The sequence below is a fragment of the Corythoichthys intestinalis genome, chromosome 1 (assembly GCF_030265065.1).
Source record: "Corythoichthys intestinalis isolate RoL2023-P3 chromosome 1, ASM3026506v1, whole genome shotgun sequence".
Taxonomy (NCBI): domain Eukaryota; kingdom Metazoa; phylum Chordata; class Actinopteri; order Syngnathiformes; family Syngnathidae; genus Corythoichthys; species Corythoichthys intestinalis.
The window spans coordinates 12,788,106-12,816,105 of NC_080395.1; the positions used below are offsets into that span (position 1 = coordinate 12,788,106).

At 37.7% G+C, this 28,000-nt stretch overlaps 1 protein-coding gene across 3 annotated transcripts in view; it reads right to left on the reverse strand.

Moving 5' to 3' along the window:
* Window positions 1-749: 749 nt before the first annotated feature.
* LOC130915719 (gastrula zinc finger protein XlCGF57.1-like) overlaps window positions 750-28,000 on the reverse strand; it is a 30,771-nt gene continuing 3,520 nt past the window's right edge. Inside the window, exons 2-4 of one of the 3 annotated variants that reach the window (XM_057835738.1) lie at window positions 25,493-25,594; window positions 6,129-6,234; window positions 750-2,949 (exon numbers count right to left, since the gene is read on the reverse strand). In XM_057835738.1, coding sequence (XP_057691721.1) covers window positions 1,396-2,949; window positions 6,129-6,179 — 1,605 coding nt within the window. In that variant the 5' untranslated portion in view covers window positions 6,180-6,234; window positions 25,493-25,594 and the 3' untranslated portion in view covers window positions 750-1,395. Of the gene's footprint in view, window positions 2,950-6,128; window positions 6,235-12,850; window positions 13,024-16,036; window positions 18,164-25,492; window positions 25,595-28,000 lie in introns of those variants that run through there. The other 2 variants (XM_057835731.1, XM_057835724.1) reach the window with 2 other exon arrangements.

Sequence of the window (28,000 nt, forward strand, 5' to 3'; positions counted from 1 at the left end):
GTCACCGGTTCTGTTCATAATTTTTATGGACAGAATTTCTAGGCGCAGCCGAAGCATTGAGGGTGTCCAGTTCGGTGGCCTCAGCATTGCATCTCTGCGTTTTGCAGATGATGTGGTGCTGTTGGCTTCATCAAGCCGTGACCTCCAACTCTCACTGGGGCGGTTCGCAGCCGAGTGTGAAGCGGTTGGGATGAAGATCAGCACCTCCAAATCCGAGGCCATGGTCCTCAACCAGAAAAGGGTGGCATGCCCTCTCCGGGTCGGGGAGGAGATCCTGCCCCAAGTGGAGGAGTCTTAAGTACAGTATCTCGGGGTCTTGTTCACAAGTGAGGGTAGGAGGGAGCGAGAGATTGACAGGCAGATCGGTGCAGCGGTGATGCGAACTCTGCACCGGTCCGTTGTGGTGAAGCGGGAGCTGGGCCAAAAGGCGAAACTCTCGATTTACCGGTTGATCTACGTTCCTACCCTCACCTATGGTCACGAGCTGTGGGTTGTGACCAGGGGTGAAAGTGGCTAGAATTTCTTGCCGGAACTCCCCGACGTGAAAGTCGGCAAGGAGCCAGAAATTTTATTTATTCTTTTTTTTTGGGGGGGGGGGGTCTAACCTCTTAAACTACTGAAATGCAAAGATATTGTTTTAGGACAGTTATTTCTATAACGCATACAAAAACTGATTTTCATTCAAATTTGTATTTTTTCAATGATTTGCAAAATAAGTTAGCAAAAAAAGCAATAACCCCAACCTCCATCTCCTAATTTTTATTTTCCCCTCATTTCTTCACATATTAAATGCCAAATATCAATTTTAACTACTTAAGAACATAGAATGTATATTAGAATTAAATTCAATGTAAACATTTACTTATGTTTTTAATAATAAAGATATAAGTAACATACATTCAGAAAAATAAGTACAAATGACATATTATGCAGGGGGAAATGGAATATATTTTGAAGATCATGCAAACATTGACTTTTTTAAATCATAAGGAAATGAATAAGTAGCCTAACATAAATGAACAAATACAAGTCCAAAGTGCACATTGACAGCGAAGATGTTCGAAACCTCCCCATCGGAGCAAATAATACTAAATATGATAAATAAGCCTCCTCAACTCTTTCGTTGCTCTTGAATATTTGATCCATTTTATGTTGCATTGCCCTTTTTTTCCGCATCAATTCAACCATTTTTTTGGGGGGCTGTTCCAGAAAACATGCACATTTGAACCAATCAGAGCTAACTATCTCTGCTGATCAGATATCAGTATGTCAGCCAATTGAACGGATAAATGAGTCAATGTCATTCAACAACTTTTTCAAAAGAGGCTCAAGGGAAACTGAATAAGGAAATTGGAATGCTTTTTCCACTGTAAATACAGGAATCAGAACATTTTGTCACACGACGATATTCAAAGGCTTCTCTCCAGTGTGTGTGCTTACGTGCGTTACTAAAAATCGTTTCAGAGCGAATCTTTTACCACAAAGTGAGCATGCAAAAGGCTTTTCTCCAGTGTGTGTGCGCTTATGTCTCTCTAAATCAGTCTTCTGAGCGAATCTTTTACCGCAATGTGAGCAGGCAAAAGGCTTTTCTCCAGTGTGTGTACGCTTATGTCTTTCTAAATTAGACTTCTGAGAAAATCTTTTATCGCAAAGTGTGCAGGCGAAAGGCTTCTCTCCAGTGTGTCTGCTTGTGTGCGTTACTAACGTTCCTTTCTGAGCAAATCTTTCACCACAAATTATGCAGGCAAAAGGCTTCTCTCCAGTGTGGTTTCTTGTGTGTTTGTTTAAACTTTCCTTCTTAATGAATCTTTTACCACAAAGTGTGCAGGCGAAAGGTTTCTCTGCAGTGTGTATGGGCTTATGCCTTTCTAAATCGGTCTTCTGATAAAATCTTTTACCACAAAGTGTGCAGGAAAAAGGCTTTTCTCCAGTGTGTGTCCGCTTATGTCTTTCTAAATCAGTCTTCTGAGCGAATCTTTTACCACAACGTGAGCAGGCAAAAGTCTTTTCTTCAGTGTGTGTGCGCTTATGTCTTTCTAAACTAGTCTTCTGAGAAAATCTTTTATCGCAAAATGTGCAGGGGAAAGGCTTCTCTCCAGAGTGGATTCTTGTGTGTTTGTTTAAACTTTCCTTCATGATGAATCTTTTACCACAAAGCGTGCAGGCAAAAGGCCTCTCTCCAGTGTGTCTGCTTATGTGCGTTACTAAATTTCCTTTCTGAGCGTATCTTTTACCACAAAGTGTGCATGCAAAAGGCTTTTCTCCAGTGTGTGTACGCTTATGTATTTCTAAAGTAGTCTTCCGAGTAAATCTTTTATCACAGAGTGTGCAGGGGAAAGGCTTCTCGCCAGTGTGTCTGCGTGTGTGTTTGGATAAATTTCCCTTAAGGGAGAATCGTTTACCACAAGATGTGCAGGCGAAAGGCTTCTCCCCGGTGTGTGTACGCATGTGTACTTTTAAATCACATTTCCAAGAAAATGTTTTATCACAGATTGAGCAGGGAAAATGTTTCACATCCGCGCATTCCTTTGCGTTTCCTTTCAATGACGACTTGTTTAAAGATTTTGAAGCATTTTGGACAAAGTCATCCTCCTCCTCATCATTATTATTAAAGTCAGAAGAATGTGACATTATGTCATCGCTGTCCAACAGCTGAGCTAAAAGGCCATCCGGTTGCGATCGTCCCTCTTCTTTTGTTGTCACGTGCTGAAATGAGCTGTCGCTCGAAGGGTTCGCTGCTCCGCTCGGACCTTCGTTTTCTTCGCTTTTCCCACTGACACCCATTGGAAACATGGGGATTTCAACTTCCTGGTCTTCTTCTTTCATGTCGGGGGTCTCTGGCTCTGCCTCCTGTTTGATGTAAGGCATCTCGGACTCCTCTTCCTTTTTGACGTGGAGGGGATCGTGCTTCTCATGGTGAAGACCTTCTACAGTGACATCTGCGGGACACTGGGTGAAAAGAAATAATCAAGTGATTTGCTAAAGTCGAGCTTTTGCCATGATATTCAGGTTGCATTTTTTTTTTTTTTATAATATGGGGAGAAATATACAGGTCATTCAAAAAAAAAATCACGATAAAAGTCATTATTTTTTTCACAATGTAATGAGAAAAATTAAATTTTCATATATTTTAGATTAATTACAAACAACTGTCCTAAAGCCGTTTATGAGAAGGACTGGTACATAGGTGAATTTAATAACCCTCCGAAATTCTGACATGGCTCTTCTTTATACCGGCCAGCTTCCTGGGTCGAGACTTAAACAGTGGGGGATGTAATATTCTGATACAGAATTATCCGAGGCACCCTAAAGTGCACACGGCGCCAATATTGTTTTGCTCACATGATGCGGGAGTGAGTTAGAGACACGGCCTGCCGAGAGCCGTACGTTTGTGTTAATGTTGAAGCTCAATGTGCTATTAAAGAAACAAAGTGCCAGCACGTCCTGTGTGGTATATCTTTGCTAAGAAAAAGCACAATACAAGACAGGGATCTCGATCTTTTGCAATTGATGCCCCCAGATTGTGGAACAGCCTGCCCTCTGAAATCCGCACCATTAAGAATCTAGTCCTTTTTAAATCATGGCTTAGGACCCACTTTTTTTACATTCGCCATTTATTTAGACTGGGGTCACCTGGTTTTATTTCTAAAGGGTTTTGATTTTTGGATTTGATTTGTTTTATTGTTTCATTTGCTGTTTTGACTTACAACACGATGCATTGTTTTTAGGGCTGTCAAACGATTAAAATTTTTTAATCGAGTTAATCACAGCTTAAAAATTTATTAATCGGAATTATTTGCAATTCAAACCATATCAAAAATATGCCATATTTTTCTGTAAATTATTGTTGGAATGGAAAGATAAGACACAAAACAGATATATACATTCAACATACTGTACAGAAGTACTGTATTTGTTTATCATAACAATAAATCCACAAGATGGCATTAACATTATTAACTCATTTGCTCCCAAAAATGTAAAAATATGTTCAATTTTAAATTGTTTCAGTGTCCCAAAGACGTATTTATATGTCTTTTACGTTTTTTTTTTTTCAAAAGAGACATCTCTGAGCTGTGATTCAATTAAGCTCCAAAGCACAAAGCTGAAAATCAATAACACTGGCCACTGGAGAGCAGTAGCACATTTGGTAAGACCCGCAACCCTATTCAACGGCAACAAACGGCCAAGCCGCAAAGCTGGAGCGCCGGCGGAAGTCGACCGCATGGATGCCAGGCGCCGGACAACCAAGCAGAACAACCGGTAGGACGCCCGGGATGCCAGGCGCTGGACGACCGAGCAGAACGACCGGGACCACTACATGCCGTCAAGTCCATGCTGCTCGCGAGCAGAGCCCAGAGAGACTAAAAAAAATTCATCTTTTTGAGACAGGCAACGATGACGGAAAACTTTTTGTCGCGGCCACAACAGCGTCATCTTTCAGTTAGTTATGTGTAAATAAATAGTTACTTTGCTATTAAAAGCTCCATTTATCTTGTTGTTTCTGTTATTTTGTAAAAGGAAAACATTATTCAGATGTTTGGGATTTAACTAAAGCAAAAAATAGCTGTCTTAAAGTCAAAGTTATGTTTGAAATGTATGCTTTCACAAAAAGCTCAATTTCTCCGTTTTTTTCATCAGAAATTGGAAAATTGCTCAAACTAAGTTATTTTCTGATGCTGATTTCTAAAGAATGGAAAAAGATATGAACTTACTTTTTTCTGCTGAAAGAAGAGAGTCTAATCTTTCTTTTGGTGGGTTCCATGTTTATATAACAATAGAACAGAATTTTCTGTGGGCCTTGCAAAATCAGTCAAAATCCACTAACACTGCCGGGAGCGAAGGGCCTTGCTCCGGTGAAAATGGCTGGGAGTGAATGAGTTAAAATTCTTTCTATTAATGGGATCCACAGATAGAAAGACTTGTAGTTCTTAAAAGATAAATGTTAGTACAGTTATAGTAACTTTATATTAAAACCCTCTTAATGTTTTTGTTTTAATAAAATGTGTTAAATTTTCAATCAAAAAATAAACTAGTAACTCGCCATTGTTGACGCTGCCGAGCGGTGACGTCACATGAGCTCCCTGCCGTTCTTCCACAGCGTCTTTAACTACGTAAGGCAGTGATTGAAATACACCACAAGGTGTCAATGGTGAGTTTTCTTAAAAATCAAGCCAATGAGTGTGTTTTGTCCCTTGATTGACGCCGTAGTTCCCCGTTTACCGGTCCATCAATTGTACTTCACGGTCATTTGAGTGCTGGCTTCACAACGTACGAGATCTGATAGTTTGCATATTGTGACTAAATATTGACATCCGGTGTATTTGATGAGCTAAACGAAATGTTTGAATAGAGTTTGACCAAATTCTGAGTAAGTTTTATGTGTATTTTGCATAGCTGTGTTGATTGGGAATGCCAGTTCTCTTTGCATTGTTGTTTAACTGTGTGATAATAGAGCCTCATTAAAACAGATGGAAGCACTTTACTTTTCGTGAACATGATTTTTTTGAGAGATAGGAATATTGTTTTTGCTTTGCTTTCACTAAATGATACTTATGTTTGTTGTGGAGGACTTGCTGAAGCTTATGCCAATAAAGGGTGCGGTCAAATGAACGCCTGTTTCCACTCACCCTTCTCTGCCTCTCAGCTCTCAATGTGCAAAAAAACGGCGTCATTGTAATCTGTTTGTGGCAATGCATGAGCGAGTCATTCCCCGCATGCGTTAAATGCGTCAAATATTGTAACGTGATTAATTTAAAAATTTAATTACTGCTCATTAACGCGATAAACTTGACAGCACAATTTTTTTTTTTTTTTTTTTTTTTCGTCTCAATGTCATTGTGTAATAATTTCCTGCCTTTTATTTATTATGAACTATATTGTTGTTGTAAAGCACTTTGTGGACCTTTCGAGTTTTTGTAAAGAGCTATCAAAGTAATAGTTGAATTGAGTTCAATTGGTTTGAGTATGATTAATTGTGTTATCACTATACCATGACTTCATTGTTACCGTGAGCCTTGTATCGCAAGTCAGATATCGGCTTGTTGGCCTGCAGTCATATTCACTGATCACATCAAAGCAAGTCTGATATTGCATGAAAAATACAACAACGAATGTGATAATCTTACCCTCATTTTCTTTTGCAGTTGTTCGTCGTGACCTGAATTGCCTCTTATCATTGTCTTGGGATGTTTGGGATTGCGTTGGCGTTCACTTGGTAGTAATTTGTTGCATCTTAAAGACAAGTCCAGAAAGATCTTATACAATTAAATGTAATCACTCTCATGTTACCAGATCTACTTTTACTGAGAACGAAGTTTGCAAATTGGAAGTGGCGTTAAGCCAAAGCAATCGGAATGCTTTAACATGTATTAGCTAGCCAGATATCAGAGAGACGTTGAATAAACATTCTTTTTCAATCAGAATCAGTAGTATGGCGTATTGTTGCAGATAATACAGGTGATAGAGGAGGGCAACCAAAAAGTGCTACGCATGGGTCATTCCCCAAGTTTGTGCCACACACAGTTTCCAGACCTTACGAGCGAGATGGCTTATTTTATTCAAGTGGAAACATATACAGTGGGGAGAACAAATATTTGATACAGCGTATCAAATACTTGTTCTCCCCACTGTACATCCACCATCATATCAGACCCGGCGGCATGGGCGGGCATTAGGGGGCCGTGCCCGCCCTGAGGGACGGCTGTGCCCGCCCTAGCTCGATTAAACTGTACTGTGTAATTTTTTTTATGGTTTTTTAAAATCTTCCACAAAAAAACACACACACGGGGAGAGTGAACCCTATATTCCAGTGTTTTCAATCGATTGTGCCGCCGCCGCGAGAAATTATCCAATGTCGCTTTTTTTTTAACATCGTCGGGCAAAGTTGCAGTAGGAAGGAAGGAATGTGGAAAAAGTTCTCGGTTGTGTGCAGATGAGTCGTGTTGCGTTCAAGAACTGCTCGGATTTCTAGCCGTCAGCCACCTTTCTCTCCGTAACAATGTGGACCCCAGCACTTCTACTGTTCATTATTTGACTCGTCAAGTGTCGATATATACAAAAGTGTCGTTTCCATTTTATCCATATGTGACGACCATTAATCCTCCCTCTTTGTTTTATTCCAACACATTATCGAGGACAGCTAGGAGGGAGATACCTAGAAATCCGAGCAGTTATTGAACGCGACACGAGCGGCTATCTAGCGCCATGGCGCCATACAAGCTTAAACTCATCTCCAAATGAACCCCCGTCGCTTCAGAACAAGCCGATGGATTATTTTGTACGCCTTCGTGAAAACACAGAGAAATGGGCAACTTTTTTGAGGAAAACTACAAAGGTAAATAAGAACGCCCTGAAAGCCAGTTACTTTGTTGCTAAATCCCAAAAGTCCCAAACTGTGACAGAGACGTTAATACTACCTGTCTGCAAAGCCATTGTCAGCGAGACGACCAGCCCTGATGTGCTTAAATGCATTGCTCAAGTCCTCTGTCTGATAGTTTTTCAAGCCTAATTGCTAAACGTTTCACACTGAGTAAGTATAAATACTGAGAAATTATTTTATAATTAAATATACTATACAGAAAGTAATTATGGTGTGGTGTGCCGCGAGATTTTTTCCAACGTAAAAACGTCCCGTGACTCAGAAAAGGTTGAAAAACACTGCTCTAGTCATCCTATCTTGATCTCTCGTCACAATCAGAGCAGCGAATGTAGGCAATTTCTAGCCAATCACAGATAAGGGGGGCGGGCTGAGTAGCGGTGTTGTGACGAAAAATAGCCCCCCCGACGGGAACGCTTATTTATAACGCTTTATTGAGCGTTTATTTGATTTATTTGTTTATTTTATTGTTGAGCGCCCACACGTCACTCGTACAGCTTTTTCTTACCAATCGATGGACATGGAAACGACTTTCTTATACCGTGAATATATGTATTATTTTACTCTGCTTGAACTAAATGTCGTAACTGTGTGATTGTCATTGAGATATGGTCGTGAAAACCTGTAGACTAATACATTTCTGTTCAAAGATGGTTATTTGGCCCAGTCCACGATTTGTTAGTAAAATAAAGTACGAGTATTTTGTCTAATTTATTTATTTAAAAGTGATTTTACAGTCGTAAATCCATTACTGTAACGAGTCCATGAAAACATTTGATGTTTTCACCTCAATAAAGCGTTATAAATAAGCGTTCCCGTCAAAGGGGACATTTCACGCGGGGCGGCTATTTTTCGGCACAACACCTGCCATTGTGTACTGCGATTGGATAGGGATAGCTCCGGTTACAGAAATGGCGATTGAGCGGCTCCTCCGTTGCTAATTCAAATTGGAATGAAACTAAAGACGAACTCAAGCCATGACAAAGACGCGGCCGAAAGTCAACATGAAGGGATAGCGCTGCCACCTCCTGCAGTTTCACTCACTGACACTATCATCAGAAAATATAACGGGTAAAAACGCTACTGTTTCAGCTAAATTTACATTGAAGAAGTGTGCCCCCCCCCAAAAAAATGTAATGCCCCCCCTGTAATTTCTTTTTGCAGCCGGGTCTGCATCATATAATAGTTGGTTCAAAGAGAGAGACTCATTTTAAGCCAAAGAAGATGAGATTCTCACTTTCTGGTAGGGGAAGTTCTTTCCACAAAACCTGGCAGCCCTGTAAAGACTACTTGGATGGACTCACAATCTCCCAAGAAAGAGACTAGAAGCCCTGCTCTTCCCTTTTATTCGATAAATTTAGTTAGTTTAGTTAATACTTTGTATTAATATTGTAATATTGTAATTAGGGCTGTCAAAGTTACCACGTTAACTAAAATAAACTTCAATTAATCATGTTAAAATATTTAACGCATATAATGTATGCATGGAACCACCCACTCACGCATTGCTGCGAACAGACAATGGCGCCGTTTTATGTATATTGAGAGCCAAGAGGCAGAGACAAGCGAGTGGATCGTATAGAGGCATTCATTGGAGCCGCGCTATTTATTAGTATAAGCTTTGACATCTGTTCCACAACAATTATAACTATTGTCGCGAGCGATGTGGGGAAGAATGACAGGAGATGATGTTTTTCTTAACACCCTATATTGAACACAACGCAGAGAAGATATACTATTTGCAGCCACCACTGTCATGGTTGCCCAACTTCCCATCATGCATTTGGGCAGTTGACAACAGTTTAGTCGCTACAGTATCATTTAGTGATATCACAACAAAAATAATATTCCTATCTCTCAAAAAAAATGTTCACAAAAAGAAAAGCGCTCAATGCAAAGAGAAATGGCATTCCAATCAAAATAATTATGCAAAATAATACTCAGACGTTGGTCAAACTCTATTCAAACATTTTGTTTAGCTCAACAAATACACTAGATGGCAATATTTAGTCACAATATACAAACTATCAAAATTACTATAACTTACACTCACATTTATCTTTTAAGAACTACAAGTGTTTCTATCTGTGGATCCCTTTCACAGAAAGAATGTTTATAATGTTAATGCCATCTTGTGGATTTATTCTTATAATAAACTTATACAGTACTTATGTACAGTATGTTGAATGTATACATCCGTCTTGTCTTATCTTTCCATTCCAACAATACTTTAAAGAAAAATATGGCATATTTTAGAGCTGGTTTGAATTGCGATTAATTACGATGAATTAATTTTTAAGCTGTGATTAACTCGATTAAAAATTTTAATCGTTTGACAGCCCTAATTATAATAATTTGTGTTTCTTGGTGGTTTCTCTTTTAATTATTTTTTTGTTAAACTTTATTATTCTTTTATTTATCTCTTTTATTTTATTTATTTATTTTGTGTGTATCTTGTTGTGTTTTCCTTCGTTAGTTATGTATGCGTGGTCTATGCAAAATCGATCGAGGACGATACAGCCAATCACAACTTTGGAATTATGGCAATAGACTAAGCATTTACCTTTTTTTGTTCTTATACCAAATGGACCATGAATAAGATTAATCGAATTGTTACTTTTGGTTTGGCTGAGATGTATTGATTGAGGAACTTATATTAAAAAGCTCAAATAAAAAGATGTATATTAAAATCATCAGTATGGTTGACATTGAAATTTTCGACAATAAACAATATTAAATCAATATTGCAAATACTGATGACACCTGATAGTGACGTTGAATTGACATTGTTCTATGGTGTGTCAGGCCATGGTTGGGATAACATTGTTTTAGAGTCGATGAAATACTGTCGTCATAAAGATTTTTGATTGATCAGGAAATATAATTGAAAAGTGATCAAATTATGGATCAGCGTGAGTTATCGTCAAAAAACAGTTGTGTTCGTGGTTGAGTGGCAAGACAGTGTATCACCTCAAAGGAACTGCAATGAAAACGCCTCATTCAAGGATAACCATATTTAAAGGTAAGCCTGTTGCTTTTCTTTAGAGCCTTATCAGCAATGATGTCTTGCGGTAGAATGAACTGCGTTTGTCATCAAAGTTGTACATAAAACGGTTTGCCTGACAAAACGTGACAGTCACCAAAATTGTAAGAAACGGCGCATTTGCTTTGACTGGCATACTAGAGAAAACCTACTTAGCCTGGATATTAGCCAGTAATTCTTTTTCCAATTAATGTGCTGAAATCAGGAGATATGACACAATCGAGCCTTTTCTAAATTAATTTATTGAACACAAAGACAGTGTGGTCATTTTCCCATCGTAGCTAGCTAACTAGCTGGCTCCGTTCCCATATGTAGCCCTAATTTGGTTTATTTCAAGAAAATGCAACTTTTCCAATATAATATTTAAAATGATCGTTAAAAATCTTTACATTAGTGCTAACAAGGCCCACACTCTGACGGGGGCGGCAAACATAATTATAATAAATTATAAAATTTACTATATAATATAAATCCAAGATTACTCTAAAATGTGACTTTGTCAAACCAGTTTAAAAAAAATAAATAAATAAATTCACTGGCCTTAGATAAATAGCCAGGCAGAATAAATATGTACATCAAAGTTCTTTAATTACATTTTAATTGTTGCAACTTCTCCAATACAATATTTGAACTCACAGTTTAAAATCCGTACATTAGTGCAAAAAAGGCCCACACTCTGACGGGGGAGTAGTGTTAAGATAATCATTTAAAGGGTTATTAAATGTTTTCTTTACACTCACAATAACAAATGAATGCTAACAATAAAGTTTATGTGTGGAAAATTGATTGCTATAATAGATTCAACAATGATTTACTGCCTTAAAGAGATATCTTGTGTTTGATTACTTTTGCTCTTGAGATAAACTGCCTTGTCATTCTGACCAGTTCAAACTGGCTTAGGTTCCACAGGTCAACATTGGAGACAAGCCACAGACATTAAGAAACTGAACTGTTGGGTACATTTAAGAAATAATCTTGCTACATTTTATTACTTGCCAAATGCCATTGCCTGATGAAATGTATTAGTACTCTGTAGTATTCTGTATTGGTTTATTATAAATATAAATACACAAGATGGCATTAACATTATTAACATTCTTTCTGGAAAAGGGATCCTTTTATAAAAAGACTTGTAGTTCTTAAAAGATAAATGTTAGTACAAGTTATACTAATTTTATATTAAAACCCATCTTAATGTTTTCGTTTTAATAAAATTTGTAAAATTTTCAATCAAAAAATAAACTAGTAGCTCGCCATTGGCACATGGGCTCCCTGCCGTTCTTCCACAGTGTCTTTAACTACGTAAGGTAGTGATTGAAATACACCACAAGGTGTCAATGGCGAGTTTTAAATTAATTAGAGATCTAGTCAACGAGTGCGTTTCGCCCCTCGACTGACGTCGTAGTTTCCGGGTTCATTGTGCCTTACGTTTATTTGAGTGTTGGCTTCACAACGTACGAGACCTCTGATAGTTTGTATATTGTGACGAAATATTACCATCCAGTGTATTTGTTGAGCTAAACGAAATGTTTGAACCAAGTTTGACCAGAGTAAGTTTTATGTGTATTTTGCATAGCTATTTTGATTGGGAATGCCAGTTCTCTTTGCACTGTTGTTTAACTGTATGAGAATAGGGCCTCATTAATACACATTGAAGCACTTTTCTTTTTGTGAATTTTTTACTTTTTTTTTTTGAGAGATATGATTTTTGTTGTGCTTTCACTAAGTGATACTTATGTTTGTTGTGAAGGAGTTGCCGAAGCTTATGCCAATAAGCGGCGCGGTCCAATGAACGCCAGTGTCCACTCGCCTTTTGTAATATTCTGATATAGAATTATTCGAGGCACCCTGAAGCGCACGCGGCGCCAATGTTGTTTACTCACATGATGCAGGAGTGAGTTACGGCCTGCCGAGAGCCATAAGCTGTGTTAATGTTGAAGCTGAATGTGCTCATAAAGAAACAAAGTGCCAGCACGTCGCGTGTGGTATTCCTTTGTTAAAAAAAATCACAAAACAAGACACCTTTCTCTGCCTCCTAGCTCTCATTATGCAAAAAACGGCTTCATTGTAATATGTTTAAGGCAATGCATGAGAGGGTCATTCCGCACATGCGTTAAATGCGTCAAATATTTTAACGTGACTAATTTTAAAAAATTAATTACCGCTCCTTAACGCGATAAATTTGACAGCACTAATGATTATAATATTATTATAAATTATAAAAAAGTAATATACTATATAAATACAAGATTACAATAAAACATGTTATTTTCAAAGCGGTGTAAAAAAACCACACACGCAATTCATGGCCTTAGGTAAGTAGCTGGGCAGAATAAATATGTACATTAAAGTTCTTGCATTTTCATTTTAAGTATTGCAACTTCACCAATACAATATTTGAAGTGACTAAAATCTTTACATTTACATACATAGTCAACGAGTGCAGATCGTCCAAATTGTTGCTCCATGCCAGTCGACGTCGTTGATTAAAGTAATTTTTGAAAAGTACCGGTTTTGAGCCTCTATTGACAGCGTTTCCCTGTAAATCCCACCACGACTTTAGTCTCCCGACCTTTGAGATCATACCACTTATATTTGCGTAATAAACAGTGACAAACCGTAGTCCAATGCAGTCTCCTAGATAAGACAGTGGACAGGCTTAACTCCCTCCCTGTACGCTCTTGAGCAGAACAAAGGAGTGATGTGCAGAAATATCCTCCAAATAGATAAATCACCCTGAACAAATAATCACTGTGTATGTGAACAATGTGACAAGGTTTATGTGGCTGGCTAAATATATGGTTACGTGAATACGTGGAAATATATGTGTACACTAGATATATGGTTATATGAATAAATGGAAATATTGTGTACATGTCCCAGATCGGGTTGGTAGCAAAGTTCGCAGTAAAGCTTGTCAGACTGATGAGGCTTAAGTTTGAAATAACTTTACTGAGAGTTAATGAAGTTTTCTATTGTTGTGATTCAATTAAAAATAATTTTGAAATCTAGCCAAGTTTTTATTTTAATATTTATTCATTGTTAAATTATTTGATTAAAAAAAATATATATCGTTCATGTACAATACTTTGTTTCTTCTGTCTGTAAATAAAGCAGTACCTCTAAATATGGGCATATTTGAAAGCATTATTGAAAGCACATGGTTGAAAATGAAGGAAAACATAATGGCTCAATATTAGGTAAAATCAAGGGCGTAAGTTTGGTCTCAATATTGGTAGGGACAATAAATATAACAGTATAACCTGCACGTAGACTTTTTGCTGGGGACAGGACATTAATAAAATCAAACAGATTGGGTGAACAGGGGGTCAGGGCTATATTGCTCACCAATATGAACCTGATTAATTGATGGGCTAAATGATTAATTGCATTACCGGTAATCAAAATCTGTTTGATTTTATTAATGTCCCGGTAATTAATGTTACCTGTAATCAAAATCTGTTTGATTTTATTAATGTCCCGGTAATGCAATTAATCATTTAGCCCATCAATTAATCAGGTTCATATTGGTGAGCAATATAGCCCTGACCCCTGTTCACCCAATCTGTTTGATTTTATTAATGTCCTGTCCCCAGCAAAAAGTGTACATGCAGGTTATGTAAATTTAAAGCATAATGTTTTAATCTGATTATTTTTCTTAAATCTAGTCGAATAATTTTCTCCATCTTGTTTTGAGTGTTAAAGGCTAGTTAACACAACATTCTTCCACTTACTTTAAGTAAATATTACAACAGTATTTGGTTTTATGAAGCCCTTACATCTAAAAGTTGGTCATTTTTCACCAAAATCAAGGACAAAATGCTTTCAAATAATGTTTTCAACAATATCTATTGTTGAATTAAGAACATTTCTGCCAAACAACTTTTTAACAATAAATATACAAACTTTTTGCTTAAAATAAGTCTGTTAAGCTTATTTTCAGTTGGCTATTATATTTCAACAAATCTTAGTAAAATTTCTTGAAGCACTGGCAGATAATTTCACTTATTTCTAGTAGATTTACACTGGAACAAGGGAAGTTTTTTGGGGGGGGCGCGGACTTTTTGCAGTGCCTACGTATTGGTTTATGTCACGGGTCCCCAAACTATGGGCTGCCTCCACATTTCGTCCGGCCCCCTGAACGATACCAGTGAGCATTTTTTCTTTCTTTTTTTTTTTATCAATAGTGTTATTTATTTCCTGGCTTTTTTCGGTGAAGAACCCAGAGAGGGTTATTTGGTTATTATCTATTTAATTAATAGTGCTATATCATATTATATTATATTATAATTTTATTTACTTTTGTTCCGTGAAGAATCCAGAATGGGTTATTTGATTGTGGCTTTCTGAAAAACAATACATTTTTACATTTAGGCACTCCTGCAATCGTCACACTTTTTCTATTACAAACTGACCCCGGCCCCTCATCAGAGAAGGGAAAAGTTATGTGGCCCTCACAGGAAAAAGTTTGGGGACTCCTGGTTTAGGTGGTACACCGTTCGATTTAAACCTTTTTTTTCCAAAAGTACTCAAGAAACATTTTGAAAACTTCCAGAATAAGTGTTTGCATTTTATAAGCAAATTTAAATTGCAATATAAGAACACAAATTATATTAATAATCATCCACAAGACTTGTTAATCATCTCTTAACTATCCAGGAATGCACAAATTATATTAACAATCATCCAAAAGACTTGTTAATCAACTCTTAACTATCCAGGAATGCAAAAAAAAAAAAAAAAAAAAAAAAAAAAAAAAAAACAAGGTTCTGCACATGCGCCTAATGTTAAAAATGGCAGCAAATGCACCGGTTCCAAATTCAACACTAAAAACTTTCGATAAGGAATATTTACTTACATTTGATCATGGACGGACATGTACAAAAATTCTCCTCCGACATATCCTGCCACTACAATTGTACGTCGCTCTCTCACAATTCACGTCTTTGCGGTGTCTTTAAGCATTTATTTCTGGCATATTCATGTTGCACGTGAATGTTTACAATGTAACTTGTTTATTTGGCACCTTTGGATAACACTGAGAGTCCAACTGAATGTAAAAGAGTGCTTATTCGCCGCCACAAAAGCTCCGGGAGCAAAATATCATAATGGCTGAAAAATGTGACAGAACACCGGCTGTGAATGCGTGTGTGTGTTAAGTAGTCAGCCAATCAAACTTGTGTTTAAGGGGAAAAAATGGACTGGCCCATTCAGCAAGTCAAAAAGGGGTTAATGCAAGTCTGAACATATTGAAAGTATTGTAATTCACTAAATAATTGCAGGGTTAATTCTATCCTTACATAATAATGCAAATAAGGTTGCTTAAAAGTTGGTGGGGACAATTTGAGCATCCTGAAAGTTGGTCATGCCATGTCCCTACCGTCCCTATGCAAACCTACGCCCTTGGGTAAAATGTCATTTTCTCATGTAAATTTATAATTGCTTCTTACCCTTAAAAATGTTTTATCCAATTACGCAATGAATCGATGGCTATTCGATAGCTGCAGCCCTATTTTTTTTTCCACCAAAAGCACACATGTGAAGATCGATACAGATGGATTTTAAATCGATACGAGAATTGTTTGACCAAATATTGCGATTTATCTCAGAATCGATTTTTCTTAACTCTCTTAAATGCAGTATGTCACTCTTAAAAGCAGTATGTCAGTTATGGAACAAGCTCAACAGAAAGACATATAAAACAATTTATTCAATTTAAAAATATATACATATATATTTGATAGAAAAAGAACAGCACCTGAAAATCATTTCAACAACTTTTTCAAAAGAGGCTCAAGGGAAACAATAATTTAATTGAAATACTTTTTCCACTGTAAATGCGTGGCAGCAATCAGAATATTTTGTCAAACGTTGCAATTCCAAGGTTTTTACCTAGTGTGGCCTCTTGCGTGTGTTACTAAAGAGCGAATCTTTTACCACAAAGTGATCATGCAAAAGGCTTTTCTCCAGTGTGTCTGCTAGTGTTTTTTTAAACCTCTCTTATCGACGTATCTTTTACCACAAGATGTGCAAGCAAAAGGCTTTTCTCCAGTGTGCGTACGCTTATGCGTTTCTAAATCAGTCTTCTGAGAAAATCTTTTATCGCACAGTGTGCAGGCGAAACGCTTCTCTCCAGTGTGTCTTCTTGTGTGTTTGTTTAAACCTCCCTTATCGACGAAGCTTTTACCACAGAGTGTGCAAGCGAAAGGCTTCTCTCCAGTGTGTCTGCTTGTGTGCGTTACTAAATTTCTTTTCCAAGCGAATGTTTTACCACAAAGTGAGCAGGCAAAAGGCTTTTCTCCAGTGTGTGTACGCTGATGCTGTTCTAGATGAAGCTTCTGAAAAAATCTTTGATCGCAAAGTGTGCAGGCGAAACGCTTCTCTCCAGTGTGTCTCCGTCTGTGTTTGTTTAAATTTCCCTTATGGGTGAATCGTTTACCACAAAGTGTGCAGGCGAAAGGCTTCTCTCCAGTGTGTGTACGCTTATGCTTTTCTAAACAAGCCTTCTCAGAAAATCTTTTATTGCAAAGTGTGCAGGCGAAAGGCTTCTCTCCAGTGTGTCTGCGTGTATGTTTGTTTAAATTTCCCTGATGGGTGAATCGTTTACCACAAAGTGTGCAGGTGAAAGGCTTCTCTGCAGTGTGTGTACGCTTATGCTTTTCTAAATAAATATTCTGAGTAAATCTTTTACCACAAAATGAGCAGAGAAAAGGCTTTTCTTCAGTGTGTATACGCTTATGTATTTCTAAATCAGTCTTCCGATGAAATCTTTTATCGCAAAGTGTGCAGGCGAAGGGCTTCTCTCCAGTGTGTCTGCTTGTGTGTCTTTTTAACCCCCCCCTTTCGACAAATCTTTGACCACAAAGTGTGCAGACGAAAGGCTTCTCTCCAGTGTGTGTTCTTGTGTGAACGTCTAAATTTGCCTTTGTGAAGTATTTTTTATCACAAAGTGTGCAGGCAAAAGCCTTTTCTCCAGTGTGTATACGCTTATTATGTATTTCTAAATCAGTCTTCCGAAGAAATCTTTTATCGCAAAGTGTGCAGGCGAAAGGTTTCTCTCCAGTGTGTCTGCTTGTGTGTTTTTTTAAACCTCCCTTTTCGACAAAACTTTTACCACAAAGTGTGCAGGCGAAAGGCTTCTCTCCAGTGTGTGTTCTTGTGTGAACTTTTAAATTTGCCTTCTTGAAGTATTTTTTATCACAAAGTGTGCAGGCAAAAGGCTTTTCTCCAGTGTGTGTAAGCGCGTGTGCTTTTAAGGTACGTTTCAAAGGAAATGTTTTATCACACACTGAGCAGGTAAATTGTTTCCCATCCGCGCATTCCTTTGTGTCCCTTTTCAATGATGAATTGTTTAAAGATTTTGAAGCATTTGGGACAAACTCATTATCTTCCTCATCAGTATTTAAGTCAGAAGAATGTGACGATATGTCGTCGCTGTCCGAAAGCGGGGCTAAAAGGCCGTCCAGTTGCGATCGTCCCTGTCCTTTTGTTTTCACGTGCTGAAATGAGCTGTCGCTCGAAGGGTTCGCTGCTCCGCTCGGACCTTTGTTTTCTTCGCTCTTCACACGGACACCCATTGGAAACTTAAGGATTTCAACTTCCTGGTCTTCCTCTTTCATGTTGGGGGTCTTTTGCTCTGCCTCCTGTTTGATACACAGCATCTCGGACTCCTCCTTCTGTTTAAAGTGGATGGGATCGTGCTTCTCAGGGTGAAGATCTTCTACAGTGACGTCTGCAGGACACTGGGTGAAAAAAAAAAATCACGGGATTTGCTAAAGTCGAGCTTTTGCCATGATATTCAGGTTGCATTTTTTTATAATATGTGGAGAAATATACAGGTCATTCAAGGACCAGCCGTGATGAGACCACAGGTGCAGAGCGGGAGGCAGGATTGCAATGTTCCGTTAGAGAATATTAGAATTAATATAATCAATAACGTGGCCTCTTTAAAGTGCCACAAAATTGACTTGAAGTGATTAGAATGCTTTGTAGAAGGGTAGGCGTAGGGTCGGTCGCCGACGGGCTTACACTCACAAGGGATTCACACAATTACTGGGTTCTAGATCACAGAGCTGATTTGTGTACACTCGACCCCTTTAAATCACTTAGCTTATAGACTCCCCCAGCCGCATCCCCCTCTTTCCCTGGTCAACAGGCCCCCCACATGGTGTCAACCGGAAATACATCTACAGTGGGGAGAACAAGTATTTGATACACTGCCAATCCCATTGACAGTGTATCAAATACTTGTTCTCCCCACTACCAATGGGTTTTCCCATTGACAGTGTATCAAATACTTGTTCTCCCCACTGTAGCTGACGATAGCACCAACATATTAGTAGTTAGTGTAGACGTTCAATGTACTTCTTGTTGTAGTTTGTGTTTCTTTTCTTCCTTCTCTTGTGTTTCTTTTCTTCTGTTCCCCCATAACCCCTTTCTGTTCGCTGCTTTGTCATAACAAACGAGGTATGTTGAATGATCACAATGGGAGTATTTCAGACTCTCAATGTGAAACATTAAAACTGTTGAGACCATCCGGGCACTTAGACTTCCATTCTCCATGTCAAACAGCTGAACAGGACAGGTTTAAAAAAAAAAAAAAGAGAGAATGCTTTGTAAAATAAATAAATAAATAAATAAATTTGAAAACGGGGGATTCTGTCACGTTTCTGCCTTGGAAACTATATGTAAGTATTTTATATCTATTTGTGTGTTTAAGGGGAAACGTTATACGAAACAAATTTGTGAATATGTCCGAATGTATGGAAACAAACCTATATTTATAGCCTGTAGCTCAAGTGAACTGTGGTGTCTACATGGTACAGTATTTGTATACCGGCATGTATTGTGGAGTTGTGTTGAATGCATCCATGTTTCACAAACTTCAAGGAATTACCCATCCATCGATCTATCTACCCCTTAATCATGGATTCATACAAAAAAAAGAAAAGACCAAGCTTGTGTTGTATTTGAGGACATTCAATGTTAGCTAGATGTCGGGCAGTGTACACAGAAATGCAGTGTTTTGGACAGAATACTTATATATTTTTTAAGAGCTTAATAGCAACAATATAATCCAGAAATACAATGGCATTTCCAAAAGAAACAAAAATATACATGTTTTATCCTCTAAAACATTGGAAAAAGAGGAAATACAGTACTATAACATGTTTAGAACTTTTGTTCAAATATATATATCTATATATTTACTTTAGAGCTGAAACGAGTACTCGAGCAACTCGAGTAACTCAAGTTTAAAAACTGATCAGAGTAATTTTATTCACCTCGAGTAATCATTTATTTTGACAGCTCTAAGCATCACGTTTTGCTCGGACTACTTTTAATGCGGGACAACGCGCTGTCACGTGCGGAGCGGAAGAAGGAAAAAAAAAAAAACTTACTGCAGCCGACAGCCGCCACAAACAATGCCGACGTTGCTAAATACTAGCCCGCACGATGCTACGTTGGTACAGGTAGCGTCTGATGCGTCTCATAGAGATCACATGTATGTTGAACTAGATGCAAAATGACAGACTCGGCCGCGTCTGGGCAGCGTTAGTAAACAGCCGCCATCTTAAAGCAGTAGAGTGCTAAGCGCTAATAAAGAGCGCTAAGCGCTAATAAATAAGATTAACGTTATTGTCGCTGCTAGCTCACGTAACGTTAGCCCTGCGGAGGGCTAGGTTTCAATTAATTATGACCACTGTCGATGCATGGCTAACGTGTCTTACATACAGGCTTTAACATAGCGTTGTGGAGTGATGATGGTGTAAAATAAAAACTCAGTAATGCTAACTATCAATTATCAATTTCATTGCTGGATAAAACACCAAGTAGCACTGGTCCCTATTGTGCTCCAATACAGCCTGTATCATACATTTATTTTGAACACCGCAAAAACTCTAAATCCTATCAGGACTTACAGTTTAGACTAACTTAAAACTTAACTAGAACTTAAAAATGGCTTGACACAAAGAGAAATTCAATTGAAACACGTGGGAAAAAATCCTAACTTTTAAGTGATGTGTGTTATCAAGCGTAACGGCATTTTTAGGTAAGATTATAATATATATATATATAATTAATAAGATCTAAAAGTTTTTTGAGTGAAAGCAGTGAATTAGTCTTTTTTTTAAATTCTAGTTACATCTGAGATGCAATTGTTGGCTGTTTTAAAAAAATATACATCGAAAATAAAGACATTGATTGACTGAAAATGGTTCAAGATTAGATGAAATGTCTTGTTTTCTCATGTATATTTATAATTGCTCTTCACCTAAAAATATATTTGTTTTATCCGATTACTTGATTAATCGATAGAATTTTCAGTCGATTACTCGATGACTAAAATATTCGATAGCTGCAGCCCTAATTTACTTATCTATTTTTTGTATCGAATCAGGACTCCTTATTGGCAGATTCTCAAAATCACAAGACTCAGACTCGAGTGCAAAAACATGTGACCAGGACATCCCTAGTTTAAATCATATAAAGTGGGCTGGTCTAAGGGATAAATTTCCCGGGATGAAAATGAGTCCCACTACGGCTCCGAAATGCAGTCTCATTTGCAATAAACACGCAGGTGTGCCGAATGCACACAGCACATGCAAATACACGCATGCACCAATGTAATATAGAATAAAATAGCCCTTTATTGTCATTATACAGTTGTACAATGAAATTGTGGAGCATCTCCCTTTACAGTGCAGGATAAGTTAAAATCTCAAAAGTGACTCGCAAGTACAAAATTGTCAAAATCTAAATAAATAATGGGGCAAATAAGTATTTAGTCAACCACCAATTATGCAAGTTCTCCCACTTAAAAAGATTAGAGAGGCCTGTGATTGTCAACATGGGTAAACCTCAACCATGAGAGACATAATGTGGAGAAAAAAACACAGAAAATCACATTGTTTGATTTTTAAAGAATTTATTTGCAAATCATGGTGGGAAATAAGTATTTGGTCAACACCAAAAGTTCATCTCAGTGCTTTGTTATGTACCCTTTGTTGGCAATAACGGAGGCCAAACATTTTCTGTAACCCTTCACTCTTCGCTTGGTGTAAAGAAATCAACTGTGGGAGCAATTATTAGAAAATGGAAGACATACAAGACCACTGATAATCTCCCTCCATGCAAGATCTCACCCCGTGGCGTCAAAATGATAAGAACGGTGAGCAAAAATCACAGAACCACACGGGGGGACCTAGTGAATGACCTACAGAGAGCTGGGACCACCGTTACAAAGGCTACTATCAGTAACACAATGCGCCGCCAGGGACTCAAATCCTGCACGGCCAGACGTGTCCCCCCTGCTGAAGCCAGTACACGTCCAGGCCCGTCTGCAGTTCGCTGGAGAGCATTTGGATGATCCAGAAGAGGACTGGGAGAATGTGTTATGGTCAGATGAAACCAAAATAGAACTTTTTGGTACAAACACAGGTTCTCGTGTTTGGAGGCGAAAGAATACTCAATTGCAGCATACCCACTGTGAAGCATGGGGGTGGAAACATCATGCTTTGGGGCTGTTTTTCTGCAAAGGGATCAGGACAACTGATCTGTGTAAAGGAAAGAATGAATGGGGCCATGTATCGAGAGATTTTGAGTGGAAATCTCCTTCCATCAGCAAAGCATTGAAGATGAGACGTGGCTGGGTCTTTTAGCATGACAATGATCCCAAACACACAGCCAGGGCTACAAAGGAGTGGCTTAGTGAGAAGCATTTCAAGGTCCTGGAGTGGCCTAGCCAGTCTCCAGATCTCAACCCCATAGAAAATCTGTGGAGGGAGTTGAAAGTCCATGTTGCCCAACGACAGCCCCAAAACATCACTGCTCTAGAGGAGATCTGCATGGAAGAATGGGTCAAAATACCAGCAAAAGTGTGTGAAAAGCTTGTGAAGAGTTACAGAAAACGTTTGGCCTCCATTATTGCCAACAAAGGGTACATAACAAAGTATTGAAATGAACTTTTGGTATTGACCAAATACTTATTTTCCACCATGATTTGCAAATAAATTCTTTAAAAATAAAAAAAATTTGATTATCTTGTTTTTTTCCCACATTTGTCTCTCATGGTTGAGGTTTACCCATGTTGACAATTACAGGCCTCTCTAATATTTTCAAGTGGGAGAACTTGCACGATTAGTGGTTGACTAAATACTTATTTGCCCCACTGTATAAATATAAAATGTGAATGAGATAGTCCTATGTTCAGGCAGTACAAGTAATCGAAGTGAATTAGCAGCAGTTTGACAGTGAATATTGCACGTAGGTAAGTATTGCACATAGAACATTCCATGTAAATGAATATTGGACATTGGGTGATGTGGTGTTACATATGGCAGTTCAGGGTGGAGATTGCTCTAACAAAGAAACTGTTCCTTAGTCTGTTTGTTCTTGCTTGTAAACACCTACACTGCTGGCCAAAAGTATTCGCACCCCTGCAATTCTGTTAGATCATGCTCAATTTCTCCAAGAAAATGATTGCAATTACAGATGCTTTGGTAGTGATAGCTTCATTTATTTTGTTCAGGTACAGCAAAAAGCGTCTGCAACATTAGAACCCGATTAGTTGCATTATTACAGGAATTATTACGATCACTATTTTATTATTCCAGTTTTTATTAATAATTTATGTGTTTTACTATGTGTAATTGCCATTTTAATAGTACCAGCAGTAGGCATGTGCCGGTATGAGATTTTGACGGTACGACAACCGTGAGCAAAAATGCCGCGGTTTCACGGTCTCATGGTATTGCAATTATAGCTCCAAAAAATTTTGAGATGTATGGGTTAAAAAAAATACCTTTTTTCCATTGAAGAGGATTTTTTTTCTCCAGACCATAGTTGCAAATTGGAACATGAATATGTTGTTAAAATAAATGAATTATCAATAAAAAAATATATTTTAAATAAAATTAAAATAAATATAACTTATTGACTATACTCACAGCCACAGCTCAAGTTGCTCAAGATTAGAGCAAGAACAAAATAATTTCTATAAAAAAGTAACACTTCTGAATAAAATTTTCAAAAATTTATACTGCATGACTTTTTTTTTGAGGGTGGAAAAGCTTAAGTGAAATGTCGCCATTTTCAGCCACTGTGCCAACTCTAGTCTACATGATGTCATGCCTTTGTGTTAAAAAGAACAAAGAATTCATAAGTTAGTTAAAAATGTATAAGTTAGTTAAACGTCAATATTGTTGTGGAAAAGTTTCATCTAAAAAAAAAACAAAAAAACATTGGGAGTGAGACCTCACCTTGATCCAGCGAACGTGGATTTGTGCTTAGGGCAAGATCATCTTTTGCAATTAGCGATCTTTGACGCTATCACTTTTTCCCCTTCATTCAAGCGAATCAACCTTGTTTTCTCACTCTGCGGCTGAAACACTAAACGAAGTTGCTCTCCCAGCTAAGCCTAGGCTAACATTCATATTTGTAAGCTTTTAGTTAGTTTATATATTGAATTTGAAAGGAAAATGTGTGTTTTGTTTTTTGCGAACTTTTTCATGGTGCTAATCTGTTGAGGCTACTCACATGGAAAAATATAATTGTACAACATTTTAAATGTATTCATTTTGTATATTACACTTACCACGATTTGAGAGCTCAATAAATTGAAGAACAGTACGCCTTATGTTTGGAGTATTTGTTTTTGGGTTAGCTGGCTGTCTAGCCGATAGCATCACTTTCACACACAGCAACAAACGGGAGGGGGTGAGCGCTGCTGCGCCAAGCCACTTCAGGCTGCATTTTTGACACAAGAAAAATAGCGAATACCGTACTACGGTCTGACGGAAAATTTTAGTGGTTTTGAAACCGCGACGTTTTCACACCACGGTAAACCTTGAAACCGGTAACCGGCACATGCCTAACCAGCAGTATCTATTAAGGAATTAGTGCAGGTTTTTGGGCTGTGGAACGAATTAATGGAATTATAATGTAATCTTATGGGGAAATCCTGCTCGACGTACGACCATTTCAACTTACAAACAAGGTCTTGGAACCAATTAACTTCATATGTAGAGGTACCACTGAATAGGTATAATGTACAATACTGAAATCCACCAGAGTGGCATAATGCACACAAAGGTCTGCCTGTCCAGAAGAAGAAGTGTTTGCCCTTCGTCACGGACAGCGTCTACAAGCGCCTCCGAGAGAGGGATGGCAGCGAATAAACAAATGTTCATTCGCTAACCCTCAGAGTTCAAATAGATTGAACGTCTACTAGTGATAAAATCATCGAAATTCCCAGCAGAAGGATGAATACAGCTTGTTTTTTCATTTATTACTTGTTTTGTAGAATTGACTCGAATGATTTTCTGGCCCCTGTATTACCGTATTGGCCCGAATATAAGACGGTGTTTTTTGCATTGAAATAAGACTGAAAAAGTGGAGGTCGTCTTATATTCGCGGTCTAGACATTATACCCATTCACGATGCTAGATATTATTGAAGCGATGTTCTGTCATGACAGATCTCAGCTACTCTCAAGTTTAACCAGTTTGCATTATTTTATTGCAATGTTTTTCCTTATTCAGATTTGTTTCAAGACTACAGTTACAGTTAGACTTCACTTTGATGGTTAATGCAGTTATTGCAATTTTGTTGTTTTATCACAATAGATTGGTTTATTTACATTTCAAAAACCAGAAGCTATTCATTTACGAATGTGATTGCACTTAAGTTTATATATTCAACTGTTCAGACATTAAGATTTGAATTAGACAAAACAGCATGCTTTCTCTCTCAAATATATTGTTATTATCATTTGTTTGAGATGTACTGTAATTATTTTCTGTATAAAAATTATATTGGTGTTCAAAAAGTCTTTTTTTCAAACTTGAGTCTTGAAAAAGAGGGGGTCGTCTTATAATCAGGGCCGTCTTATATTCGGGCCAATACGGTAATAATTGTGTTCTCTCCATATCGTGAAATCATCGTTACCGTGAGCCTTGTATCGCAAGTCAGATATGGGCTTGTTGGCCTACAGTCACAATTACTAATCACAATGACATCAAAGCAAGTCTGATATTGCATGAAAAATTCAACAACTAATGTGCTCTTACCCTCATTTTCTTTTGCAGTTGTTCGTCGTGACCCGAATTTTCTCTCCTCATTGACTTGGATGTTTGGTATTGCGTTGGAGTTCACTCAGTAATTTGTTGCATCTTAAAGACAAGAAGGGTCGTATGCAATCAAATGTAATCATTCTCATGTTAACCGACCTACTTTTCCTGAAAACAAAGTTTGCAAATTGGAAGTGGCGTAAAGCCAAAGCAATCGGAATGCTTTGACGTGTATTAGCTACCCAGATAGCAGAGCGACATTGAATAAACGTTGATTTTCCATCAAAATCATCAGTATGGTTAACATTGGAGGTGTATAAAATTTCCGAATCTTAGATCATTCGCGATTTGGCCGTGGAAGATTTGAGAATGATTCACAAACATCCAAATTCTGATTATTGAAATATGCCAAGTAAAGAGGAACTAAAACACATTCAGCGCTGTGTTACCGGCTTCCCCAAGGGGCCGCTGTCCTTTTCAATTGACCGGCATTGTCAATTTATCTTAAAAGAAGAAGTGGATGAGCGAGGGCTGAGGGGGAAAGACAGACAGGTTTTGAGAGAGTTGCGTGTCGCGGGATCCCTGTGTTAAGGGGCTGTGTCCCCCGCTGGTTTGTTGCGTTTGTTAATAAAGTCATCACTGCAAAAGCCATCCAAAGCGTCCAGGTGTTTTTATAGACTACGCCACCTCCCTGAAGTAAGAGCCATATGTAGGAGCGACGAACGAACGAACAAGCCAATGAGGAACGGACCGAGAGTAAACATCATGCTCAACTCAGGCTACTAATTAAAAAAACAATAATTCAAAAAAAAACAAAAAAACAAATAATGATTAAAAAAAATAATTACAAAAACAAATAAAAACATACATACAAAAAATATAAGAACAATAATACCGGACTGCCGCCGACAGCTGTTACAAACTACGCCCAAATAATGCTACGGTAGATACCACATGTATATGGCGGAAAACACTCAGGTGACTTGAAGTTCCGCTCTGTGACCCCCAATTTGGCCAAATGTCAAAGTTGTCCGATATACATGTGTGATACATCATTGGAAAGCTTAAAATCTCCATTTTCTGGGGGAAGAAAAATTTTGAACAGGAGGGCATTTTAAAAACATTTTTTTAAAAACGCTATCTGGAGGTGAGAGCACGCGAGAGCAGATTTACAGACGCCATGACTTTAACGAGATATTATTGCGTACCTTACCTTGTTTCGATCCAAAAACTCCATTTCGCATGTATCACTGAGTGTCAGGACACAGCTGTGAATGGCCACAGCTGGATTTTTGGGGGATTTTATGGGTGAAACATGGTAATATAACAAGGGTCGTGATGCAGAAATTGCAGACATCAAGTAGTGGTCGAGATTTTCTTTTACATGTATTTACCCTTTTAAACATTTTTTTTTCTTTTTTCTTTGTTTGGATCGATTATTTGTCATCTAACATATCGGAGAAAATGCGACAGTAAAAAAAAAACAAAAAAAAAACAATTAAGCGATAGTTATGAGGTAGCTATCCGTGACTTTTTTACAGACGCCATTTTTTTCCATTGTGAAATAATTTGTTTAAAAGTTTAAAATATGTGCGTGAATAATTTTTTTAAGTCTTTTTTTTTTTTAACGAAATATGAGACATCAATTAATGATTCTAAGCTAAAAACGACAGAAGTTTTGAATAATAAATATAATTAATTACCTTCGTTTATAGCTGGGTTGAAACAAAAGCGGTTAAGCGATGTCTGTAAACGGGGGTTTCAAGGGTAAAACAGACAAATTAAAAATAGTTTGGGGACTTCATGTGCCATGAATCTGCTATGGCAGCATATAGGCATATTGTTTTATCAAACACAACAGTTCTTTTGGCTTAAAATACAGCAGTTTATTTTAAAGAGGGGTGCAAGATCAGAAACTGCTTTTTCGCATTAGCACATGTGTAGAAAACTAGAAGCGAAATGACAGACTCGCCGGCGTTAGTAAACAGCCGCCATCTTACAGCAGTAGAATTCTCTGGAAGGCTGTTGTAGCGAACCTAATAAACATTTTACTTAAAATACTCCTAAATCTGAAAATTTTGACTTGATCTATCTTTAAATGATGAAACAGTTTCAAACTTTCCCATGTCGAAAGTTGACATGGGGGAAATTATGGAATAACGGGAGTAATTTGAACAACTTTAATGGTTGATTCACAACATTAATTGAATAGTGTTTAAAGCTGCTGATACAGAATTGGGACTTGAGTATTTTATTGACCGTTTTGAACTGTTAATTTAATACTGAAATAGTAGTTTATTTAAGCCTGAGAGGATTTTTGTGACTAATGTACCAAACATTAAATTTTCCAAATGCAAAATTTTTCTTCCCCCAGAAAATTGAGATTTTGATGTATTCCAATGATGTATCACACATGCATATAGGACAATTTAGAAATTTGGCCAAACTGGGGGTTTCAGAGCGGAACTTCAAGTCACCCGAGTGTTTTCCGCCACATATTAGGGGTGT